General features: G+C 37.3%; 3 protein-coding genes and 1 pseudogene across 5 annotated transcripts; 2 read left to right on the top strand and 2 right to left on the bottom strand.

The window, feature by feature from the left end:
• The first annotated feature begins 412 nt into the window (after positions 1-412).
• LOC112094620 lies at positions 413-1,980 on the top strand (annotated as a pseudogene).
• Position 1,981: 1 nt separating this feature from the next.
• Positions 1,982-4,142, top strand: LOC21394062 (chaperone protein ClpC1, chloroplastic). Its single transcript, XM_024176053.1, is given in 5 exon segments — positions 1,982-2,018; positions 2,520-2,618; positions 3,034-3,210; positions 3,213-3,903; positions 3,905-4,142. Coding segments are annotated over 5 exon segments (1,242 nt in total).
• Positions 4,143-4,932: 790 nt separating this feature from the next.
• On the bottom strand, positions 4,933-7,247 carry LOC21394061. 3 transcript variants are annotated; one of them, XM_024176057.1, is made up of 7 exons: positions 7,070-7,247; positions 6,904-6,962; positions 6,381-6,438; positions 5,916-6,009; positions 5,504-5,609; positions 5,363-5,428; positions 4,933-5,225 (listed from the first exon to the last, which is right to left on the bottom strand). In XM_024176057.1, the coding sequence occupies exons 1-7, from the start codon at positions 7,149-7,151 to the stop codon at positions 5,112-5,114; spliced, it is 579 nt and encodes a 192-aa protein (XP_024031825.1). In that variant the 5' UTR covers positions 7,152-7,247; the 3' UTR covers positions 4,933-5,111. The 3 variants fall into 3 exon arrangements, with proteins under 3 accessions (XP_024031825.1, XP_024031827.1, XP_024031826.1); XM_024176059.1 differs by having other exon boundaries at positions 5,504-5,588; XM_024176058.1 differs by having other exon boundaries at positions 6,904-6,944.
• Positions 7,248-7,867: 620 nt separating this feature from the next.
• LOC21394060 (ribonucleoside-diphosphate reductase small chain) lies at positions 7,868-9,108 on the bottom strand. Its single transcript, XM_010114069.2, has one exon. The coding sequence runs from the start codon at positions 8,933-8,935 to the stop codon at positions 7,946-7,948; it is 990 nt and encodes a 329-aa protein (XP_010112371.1). The 5' UTR covers positions 8,936-9,108; the 3' UTR covers positions 7,868-7,945.
• Between the last annotated feature and the right edge of the window lie 2,091 nt (positions 9,109-11,199).

Below are 11,199 nucleotides of genomic sequence, written 5' to 3'. Positions count from 1 at the left end.
ATATATATAGCATACAAAAAATCATCTCTAGCGAAAACAGCTTCCAATATTCCTTTTCATGAGGAAACCAACGCATCATGATCATATAGTAGAGAGTATAAATCAATCTTTTGTCGTGCTTAAATTAAGTCCATTCCTCATCGTTCCCATTTCACGACATGTTTTTTTCAATTCGAAACAAGCAATAACTAAGACTCCATATTAAATCTAGCCTCTAGATAAGGACGTAGGAACACAAAGACTTGATATTAAATTACAAATACTCCTCTTGGATCTAAATTCCCTCCAAAAAACAGGAACAAATTAACTAATAATTAACCCCAAATCACCTCAAAAACTTATTCTCCTACTTCTCTATTTGTGCATCTTTAGAATGACAAAATTATTAGATAGAGAGAAGAAGGTTGACGACATGACGAAGAGTAGTACTATTCGCGGCAGACCAACTCAAAACCCTCCATCCCCTACTCCTCGTCCTTCTTCTCGTCGTTGCCGCCGTCGCGTCGTTTCTAACGATCTCACTAAACCGAACCTTCCTCTGTCCGGCATCTGTGGGGGACCCGAAACTGGCGGCGAGAGTGGCGGACTACGCGACGACACCGACGCAGATGCTGGCGATCCACCACTACGAGACAAGACAACGAGGGACATCCGGCAGCAGACGCAGGAGGAGATACGCGTGGCGTTTGACGTTCTGAAAACCCTAGCGCCATGCAACTTCCTTGTGTGCGCGGCGTCGGCAAGGACTCGCTCATGTGAACCTCCCTCAACCCCGGCGGCAACACCCTCTTCCTCGAGGAGGACTCGGGCTGGCTCAAGGCCGTCCTTCAACGAGCTCCTGTTTTACAGCCATGGCGGACGGATTATAACTCACTCATGACTTATTTTCAAAATCAATAATTATATATATTTTTACTTTTTTTGATAATTTTGTGTATTTTAACTTTTTGTTGCTTAATTTTTACCAACTTAAAAAAAAAGAAAAGAAAAGAAAAGAAAGAAACAACTTAAATTTAAATAACATATTTTTTTTAATAGAATTTTCTCCTGTTGCGCTCCTTAATTCTAAAGCTAGTCAATTTTTGTTATTTTAAATAATTATTTTTTATTTCATAAATTGCCTTATTTTTCTAGCTTAAATATTATTCATTCCTATTATAAAATTTTAACGAGTAATATTTATAATATTGTCATTTTTACATAAGTCTATTTCTCTGTAAAGTTATTAGTTTCTTTTTTCTTTTCAAAATAAAATTAATCAGTATCAAAGGTTGTCAAATAAGATACAAAAGCTATTATTTGTGCTTAAAAATATTTAGTTTGCACAACACACACACACGCGCTAATTTCTTTTTATAAATTAAAACTCGAAAGATACATATAAAACATTTGTTTTATTATATACTTTACAAAGGGAATTATGAACTTAATTAATGTATGGTGTATGTTACAGTATTAATCAATGTAATTGTTAATATGTAATATAAAATTTGTATATCATGTTTTGGACTAAATGTTTTAATTGATAAAACTCCTAAATAAATTTCTGATTAATTGACAGGCATTCCCCGTAGACTACCACACTCAACTCTCCGAAGCCGACGACCTCTTGGCTTCCTACAAAGGCGAGCCGGACTGTCTCCCCTCGGCGGCGCGGCTGAGCCGGGAGACCTGTGCAGGCTGGCGCTGACGCAGCTGCCGGAGGACTTCTACCAGCGGGACTGGGACCTGATCATGATCGACGGGCCGAGGGGGTACTTCCCGGAGGCTCCGGGGCGGATGGCGGCGGTGATGGCACGTGCGAGGACGAGCCCCGGCGTGACGCACGTGTTCGTGCACGACGTGAATCGGCGGGTGGAGAGGGTGTTTGCCGAGTAGTTTCTGTGCCAGAAGTACAGGGTGAAGGAGGTTCGCAGGCTCTGGCACTTCGAGATTCCGCTGGCGATCAACGGCACCGATTCCGGTAATAGTTTTTGCTGAAATGGGCCATGCTTTTCTACGACATGTCGTTTGGAGCAGTTTTAGTTTGGGCTAAGAAGTCCAATCGGGCTCTTTTCCTTGAGTGATCCTTAGATGCGTTTTAACTGCGGAAAAAGGAGAGTCAAATACCCCTTTAATTTTTTTCTCTTACTTTTAATTTATATTCTTTTAATTAAATAATTATTCAGTTAAAATGATATTGTAAGGTATAAAAATCAAGACTCAATGCACTCATAATTCTCTTTTTTATTGAGAAATTATATTTATTATGGTTTTATGGAAACTTATTATTTAAATAAAAAACTAAAAATATCACTCAAGATACTAAAACATATTATTTATATCACTTCACTTAAAAAGAAAAATTGCTAATTTACTCTTAGAGTATATAAATCTTTATTTTTACCCCTTATTTTTTATTAATACCATTTTAATTAATATAGTTATTTAATTAAAAAGATATCAATTAAAAATAAATAATAAAAAAACTAAACTCGCGTATTTGTCTCATTTTTTCATAAACAAATGTCATTGAAAAGAAATACTAAGAGGTTCATGCAAAAGATATGAAAGTTTCCGTGGCGTTCAGTACAAAGAATGTGCGCTAGTTGCTGCTGCTCGTTTATCAAATCAGTACATCAGATTAACTGGTTTTCCTTGATCACCTTTCTTACATTTTCTTCTGCTCCATAGTTATTTTGGTAGAACAGTTTTTAACTAGGTTGAGGAAATAAGTTGGGCTTGTTCTTTTGGAGTTTAACTTGATTAGTCTTTTCGTTGTCAACGCATAGAAAAAAAATCATCTCAATCAGAATTAAAACGAAAAAATTATAACATTTTTAAGAATAGAAAAAATATTGTTCATTAATTTGAGTTCGAATTTCTAAACTCGAGTTGAAGAGAAAATTAAACTCGAGTTTTAGTCCTAAACTCGAGTTTAAACTCGAGTTTAAACTTAAAAGAACATGAACTGAATAAAATTGTAACTCGAGTTGCCTTTTTTTTAGTTTTTCACTCAAAAGAACAAGCCCAAGATTTTCTTGACATTTGCTTTCAGGGACCGTTTTCTCCCTGACAAGGCAATAGATTTGATTGACGAAGCAGGTTCCCGAGCTCGGATTCAACAGGAAAAGGTAGCAATTAGGGGGGAACTTGTTGTAACCAAATCAGACATTCAACACGTGATTTCATCCTGGACGGGAATTCCATTAGATAAACTCTCACAGTCTGAAACCAAAAGCTACTAGCTATGGAGAAAGTTCTACACAATCGCATAATTGGACAGAATGAAGCTGTGGAGGCCATTAGCCGCGCCGTTCGTTGTGCTAGGGTGGTGATAAGAGACCCCAGCCGGCCATTAGCGAGCTTCCTATTCACAGGCCCGAACGGGGTAGGTCAAACAAAATTGGCCAATGCGTTTGCTGTTGAATATTTTGGATCAAAAGAAGCCATCGTCAGGCTTGACATGAGTGAGTACATGGAGAAACATACTGTTTCGAGGCTTATTGGATCACCCCCTCGTTATATGAGTTACAATGAAGGTGGACAGCTCACAGAAGCTGTTCATTGTACGCCCCATTCGGTTATCCTCTTTGACGAGATTGAAAAGGCTCACAAAGACATCTTTGATGTGCTGCTTCAGATTCTAGATAATGGCAGGCTCACAAATGGTAAAGGTCGGACTGTAGATTTCAAAAATACCACTATCATTTTGACATCAAATTTTGGCAACAATGTTATTGGTGAAAAGGCACAGTTCAGTTTTGATCAAGTGAAGGGGGAAGTTGCGAATGAACTGCGAAGAAATTTCAGGCGTGAGTTCTTGAAGAGGATTGATGAAGTGATGGTGTTTAAGCAGCTTGATGATGTTGAGCTAGAACAGGTTGCGGACATTATGCTGAAAGAAGTTAGCCAAAGACTCGAAGAAGAGAATTTTTCTTACTTATACAGATTACTTTAAAAAGAAATTGGTGAAAGAAGGAAACCATCCAAGCTATGGAGCTAGACCTATGAGAAGGGCCATTGTAAGGCTCTTGGAAGATAGCTTGGCTGATAGGATCTTGAGAGGTGACATAAAAGAAGGGGACACAGTTACTGTGGATCTTGACAGTAAGGGCGATGTAGTCCTTAATCATTTAGGACTTGTTCAGTTGCATTTTTGAATTATGATAACTTAAGTGTAGATGTTAAATTAAATTTAAATTATAACTTAAATTGAAGTTGTAACTTGAGTTTGTATTTGATTGTGTACATTTGAGTTATGATTTGATGGGTTCGTTTGGTTGGAAGATTCAAACTATGTGATTCGAACCATTTTCGATTTACGTGTATTTTTTATGAGAGAAAATACTGTAGCGAACTACGAATCATGATTCGAATCAGGAAACGAATCCTTCTACCAAACGCACAAGTTTGTGTTAGGGTGGGTCAAAACTTGAATTTGTATTTAAATAGTATTTTAATAAAAACTCAATGATGCTGAAAAATTTTAATAGGGTATATATGTGAAATTGTATTCATCTTTTCGTTGTGAACGCATAAAAAAATCATCTTAATCGAAATTAAAACAAAAAAGTTATAACGTTTTTAATAATAGAAAAAATATTATTCATTAACTTGAGTTAAAAAGCAAACTTGAACTCAGATTTTAACCTCAAACTCAAGTTAAATTTCAAGTTCAAACTCAAATTTTACAAAAGAACATGAATTTAAATAAAGTTGTAAGTTGAGTTTAAACTTTTTCTGAATTTGGTTGCAAACGAACAAGCCCTTAGTTTTTGTCAAATGATAAAAATCTATTTGCTGTGTGTTTTGGAAATTTAGTCTACTTTATGGAAACATTTTTATCCACAGTAAATACGTAATCGGATTTGGTTGTGCCAAACAATGTGTAATAGTTAAATGAATCTGGTTTTCACCCAAATTCTCCGGTTCAAGCTCTTCTATCTCATTTCCTCATTTGAAAGGAGGAGAAAAACATATAGTTAACAGACAGTAATTCATTTACCATTAGGCTTAAATTTTCACCATATAAAGACATGAACCATGCGATCGACAGCCACAAAAAGTAATGCAATCTGAAACCCACATCGCATCATTGAACATGCCAAACATTTCAATCCATCTAGTATCTACCTTGGCTTGTATAAAGGTGAGACTCTCCTTCGTACAATCTCCTGGATCTGCTCAGACGACAAAACCGATACCCCAAACTCAAAGTTGGCATTTTCCAACTGCCGATGCAACTGGGGAGAAGTCAAGAGAGAAATCTTTGTGAAAATACATAAAATTTGTATCAGACAAAGCACACTAAATAATAGCAACGTATCCTTGCTGATAGACATACTTCCAGTAAGGCTCTTGGCCATCAAGTGAATGTTACCTTGTCAAGTATTGCAGATTGATCATCAAGGGCAAACTTGCGCATATGCTTCAGCATCTCAAGTTGCTGAAAAGTTTCACTCTCTGCTTTAGAATCAACCTTTAATCAAAATATAAATTTCTAAAACTTTTGACACTTCACCTGTTCTTGTAGTTTTTCTTGACTGTGCATTCTTTCAGCGTATTCATCCGGTCCAAGCTGTCCTTCATCACACGCCATCTCTTCCCTGTTTTCCATAGATTTAGTACTACAAGCAAAATACTATATATCATGACCTCTCATTTCCTCTTGTCTAATTAACTTAAATCCTAGTAATCCTAAACCTAAAGTATTGCTGACCGCCTAAGCTAAAAGACCGAAGGTCTCGGAGGGTGGCTACTTTCCTCTAAATAAAAATTTCGTACTTGACCCTATGAGTTTTGCAAAAATTTGGATAATATCACAAATGTTTGCTTTAGAGGTCATAGATTACGGTAGCTCAGAACAGACAGCAAATTTAGATGTTGCTGTCCAAGCAGAAAGAGAGAGAGAGAGAGAGAGAGAGAGAGCTTACTTTGCAACAAATTTATAAAACTGAATCATCAACTCCTGATCAGTCTCATAAACCATATTCACCTTTCCCAGGCATGATAGGCCGAAACTAGGATCTACAATAACGAAGGCTCAAAATTTTCAATGGTTCTACAATGATAAAATCCTAACTGTATTATAGCAAAAAAAATCCATTTCACCAACAGAAAGCCTTATCAATCTAATCATAGTAACAGCGTTAGCTAATAATTTTCAGTAAACACAGATTTAAACTGGTCATTTTTCCACAATAATGTCTCAAACAGAACACCTTGAATTAATCAACAATAAATCGTCGCACACAATTTTGAAATGTTCATCTCATTGCAGGTCTACATGAAGTGCAACTGCTACATGCCATCATTTTTAGAAGACTGGATTTGATCATTGTGCCAAAGAACAAAAGTAGAAACAGAGTTTAACATTGATGCAAGTAGGACAAGATTACCAATTCCCATCTCTAAAAATATCTCTTCCTGGATAGCAGTAGTTACAGCTACAGCTTCCTGCATATTTCAATGTTAGATTTCAAATCAGGAAAAATTACTTCAAAGTAAGCAAACAATTGTGAGAGTGTTTATGTAGCCAGTAGCCAAAAAAAAGAAAAAAGGATAAATACACCATCCTGGAGTAACTTCTATTGTTGGATAAGAAATATCCAATCTGGGTTTAACTTATCATTTTGAAGTGAGCAAAGATTTTTGCATTTACCATTGAGAAGGCACGCATTAGCTTAATGAGTTCAGAGGATAACAGAAACCGGAATAAAATATTAATGACTGAAAAAAAAAAAAAAAGCTAAAAATGGTGATACCGGCTTAAGCCAGAACATCATTGATAAAGAAATGACTCAAGTTGAAAACTTTTATCTCAGCTAATTTCAAATAAAAGAGAACAAAATCTAAACCAAAAGTTAATTTTTTTTATTTTTTTAATTAACAGTCTAATAGAAGAGAAACGGAGAAATTCACCTGTTGGTCCTGAACAGCATCTGAAATTCTCTTCTTCACGTCTGTAAAAGAATTAGATCCTCAACCAAAGAAGCAATTAAAAATAAATAAAAAAAATGATAAAAAAAAAAAAAGAAAAGACCTGAATTTGAAAGCAAGAAAAAGGTGAGAAATGGAAGTGTACTACCAGGCTGAGAGACGAGGAAGGAGAAGCGAGTGAAGAGATGGAGCAACTCTTCTCTGGACAGCATACCGTCGTTCTGCAACATTCTGACCAACTTCCAACTTCCTCTGTCCTATGAATATGATTCTTGCCTCTTCCCTTCTGTTCCTGTCTTTCACAAAACATGAATATGTCGTGTTTGTGGAAAGACCCAGTCTTATCTTGTGTCAGTTTTTTTTTTTTTTTCCTTTTTTTAATTTCAAATAAAAAATAAAGGGTGAGAAAAAGAAACGCAAAGTGATAAAGGCCTTTTGTTTATCGAGGAGTAGGCGAGGACAGCGTGCACCTTTTCTCCTTTTTATCTTGTTTTATTATTTTCGCCGTACACCATGTGAATGTCCGTTTCTCGTTAAAATTTCTGAATTCAACAGAAACCAGAGGCTCCAATCCAAATCATTTGCCAGTTTCTGGCCCAGTTGCTCATTTCTTGTCAGATTTCATTCGAAAAATTCCAAATGCATTATAGAAACGATGTTACTCCTAAAATCATACCCAATATTAACACTTTTATAGCCTCTTTTTAACCATTCCACTTAAAAAAAAAAAAAAAGGAATACTACACTGAAGCGACAAAATCTTAAAAAACAAATAAACCCAGAAATTTAACTGTATCATTCTTATTTGCTTAACCAGAAACCTGCTGCTTATATTACAAAAAACAAACAACAACGAACAATAAGTCTTAAAAACTGCGAAATCTACATCTTTTTTTTTTCATATATAATTTCTCAAGTAGCAAGAAATTAAAACAAATATATGGGAATGAAAAATAAAAGAAGAGAAAAATAATATTAAATCTAGAAAAGTGACTCAAATGTTATTACAGAAACAGAAGAAAAATCAGAAATCTTCATCCATCTTGAAGACGTGGGACCCACCGTTTCCGTTGAGGCTTGACATGACGGAGGCCTTCTGGTACTCACCCACCCTCTTCTCGAAGAAGTTGGTCTTCCCCTGCAACGAGATCAGCTCCATCCAATCAAACGGGTTTTGAACACCGTACACCTTCCCGCACCCAAGCGCACCCAAGAGCCGGTCGGCGACGAACTCGATGTACTGGCTCATCAACGCGCCGTTCATCCCGACCAACGCACACGGCAGCGCGTCGCACACAAACTCCCTCTCGATCTCCACCGCGTTGCGGACGATAGCCTTGACTCGCTCCTCGCTCAGCTTCTTCCTCAGGAGGGAGTAGAGAAGGCAGGCGAAATCGCAGTGCAGGCCCTCGTCTCGCGAGATCAGCTCGTTGGAGAAGGTGAGTCCCGGCATTAACCCCCGCTTCTTGAGCCAGAAAATGGCACAGAAGCTTCCGGAGAAGAAGATCCCCTCGACGCAAGCGAAGGCGATGATGCGCTCGGCAAAGGACTCGGAACCATCGATCCAGCGGAGGGCCCACTGGGCCTTCTTGGCAATGCAAGGGACGGTGTCGATTGCGTGGAAGAGGCGGGTCTTCTCAGCGGAATCCTTGATGTAAGACTCCAGAAGGAGGCTGTACATCTCGGAGTGGATGTTCTCGATGGCGATCTGGAAGCCATAGAAGGCGCGGGCCTCCGCGACCTGGACCTCTTTCATGAACCTTCCTGCGAGATTCTCTAGGACGATGCCGTCGGAGGCGGCAAAGAAGGCGAGGACGTGGGTGATGAAGTGCTTCTCGTCGGGGGTTAGGGCTTCGAATTGGAGGACGTCCTGGGAGAGATCGACCTCCTCGGCGGTCCAGAAGGAGGCTTCCGCCTTCTTGTACATCTCCCAGATCTCCGGGTACTGGATTGGGAACATACAGAACCGGTCCGGGTTCGGAGCGAGAAGGGGCTCTTCTGGAATGGCAGGCATTTTTCTGAGGTTTGGAGATTTGTGTTTTTGTTGAAATGGGTGTATATGTGTGTGTGTGTGTGTGTGTGTGTTTTGTGAGAAGGTTTTGGCTATGGAGGATGTGAGAGTTTGTGGGGGATATATATAATGAATGAATTTGGGAAAGAAGAGGAAAGAAGGAAGGATTTTGAATATTGAATTTGGGGGGAGAGGGAGAGAGAGAGAGAGCGGGTTATTTGAAAAAAAAAATGGGGGATTTGGGAAGCTTGCGCGAGAATGAAGCGGGAGAGGGTATTGACGGTATTGACGGTATTTTGGGTATTTTATAAAATGATCACTGTTGAATTTGGTGTTGAAAGGGATGTAACGGGGTCGTTTTGGATTTTCGATGAAGGAATTTATGAATATAACCTTGGAAGGGAGCTCGTGATTTGAACTTTTCTTTTTTTTCTTTTTTTTCTTTTTTGGTTTTTGGGAAGCTTGCGTGAGAATGAACCAGGGGAAGGGTATTTTCGGTATTTCGATAACTTTTGTCTTTGTGACCAGTTTTGCGGCTCGTGAATGTAACCCTGGAGATGGGTAGCAATTACAGCCACCACAGTGAGAGAATGTGTGTAATTTTTGGAGATATAGAGGGCTGTTTTGGTAAAGTGATATAGACCTTTTTTCTTTTAAATTTGGAAGGAAGGCGTGAGAGGGAAGCTTTTAAAATTTGAGAGCATTGCGTTTTAGTGAGTGGCGGGAATATTAGTGGCGCCACTTGTTGGAAGTTTATTTGGAGCGTGCCTTGTAGCGGGATTTCATTTCTCCATAAAATAGAAAATGCTCTGTTTTTTCTTTTAACATTACTAATGGCAATGTATTTACATTGGCCTCTACTGTGTTAAAACTCATAATTTTAATTATGTTATAGTATTTTTTTTTATAAAAAATTTAAATTTTAAACGTTAAAATTAAGAAGTACTGATTTAAACACATAAAATCAAACGAGCCCATTATCTTTTAAAAACAAAATTGAGTCATTAATCGTGTCGCGTCGTCGGTGGAGGAAGGTGGGTTCATGCCGCCTAGAGGGATGATTCTCATCGTCATGGGTCTGGGAAAGGTGGTTTCGTCGCAAGCTACGTAGTCAAAAAGGTGGCAATGATGGAGATTAGCCGAAGGTCCGTTTGGCAATATTGCTTTTGGAGGCTGTTTTTAGCTTTTTTAAAGAAGCTACATCATGTCAACGTGTTTGATAAGGACTCGTTCAGTTCGCTAATTCGAATTGAGATATGATGTTGTATGAGAGCTTTTTACTGTAGTAAAAAAGTTAGATGTGACTGTTTCTGAAAGCTTTTTACTATAGCAAAACTCGAATCAGCAAAAAGAACGGGGCCTTTTGTCCAGCAACTTCTAAAAATTATTGCCCCACAACAGAATTTGAGAAGCTAGTCAGGAGTTGTTTTTCCACATCAGATTTTGCTGTCATTGTCTAAATTTACTAAAATGACCCTAATAATAAAATAATTCCCAATCAACTCATTTTATTTCTTCCAAATCAAATTCAATAATATATTTTATTTTAAATGTTTATTTGAAAATTAAACATCTTTAATAAATATCTTCACAACAATTTTATACATAGCTTACTAAACGCTTAAATTTCTGCTTTTGGTATTAACAGTAATTTTTTAAAAAAAATATTAAACACCTACATATTTTTAGTCACAGTAATTTCTGACTGACAACACAACAACAGTATAAATTTTCAACAGCACAATAATACTAAACTGGCTCAGAGTTTATTTCTTTCTTTTTAGTATTTTCGTTATTTTTTAGTACTTGAGGAAGGTTCTTTCCACTTTCCAATGTGAGCTATTTTACATTTGTTTCCGTGAAAATGCAATCTAAAACCACACATTTTCAATCGGACGGTTCAAATGATTGATCTTATCAATATCATCTATGGAAGTTACGATACTGTAGTCACCTCCTAATAATACTATTATGTTATTATCAGTGACTAATTAATTAACAATATATATTTTTTATTAAAACTAAATTCTATTTTTTTTAGTATTATCATTTTTCTTTTGTATGGACTAATTATCAATATTATTCACATGAGAGTTGTTTAGGCCCCGTTCATTTCGCTGATTTAAGTTTAGAATTCAAGTTTTGTTACAGTTAAAAGCTTTCAGAAACAGTCACATCTAACTTTTTTGCTACAGTAAAAAGCTCTCACACAACATCACATCTCAACTCGAATTAGCGAACCGAATGGGCCCTTACTCTCTCTTTCC

This window comes from Morus notabilis, unplaced genomic scaffold, assembly GCF_000414095.1.
Source record: "Morus notabilis unplaced genomic scaffold, ASM41409v2 Scaffold784, whole genome shotgun sequence".
NCBI classification, from domain to species: domain Eukaryota; kingdom Viridiplantae; phylum Streptophyta; class Magnoliopsida; order Rosales; family Moraceae; genus Morus; species Morus notabilis.
The sequence above is the reverse complement of the archived record's forward strand: the minus strand, read 5'-3'. Positions and strand labels throughout refer to the sequence as shown.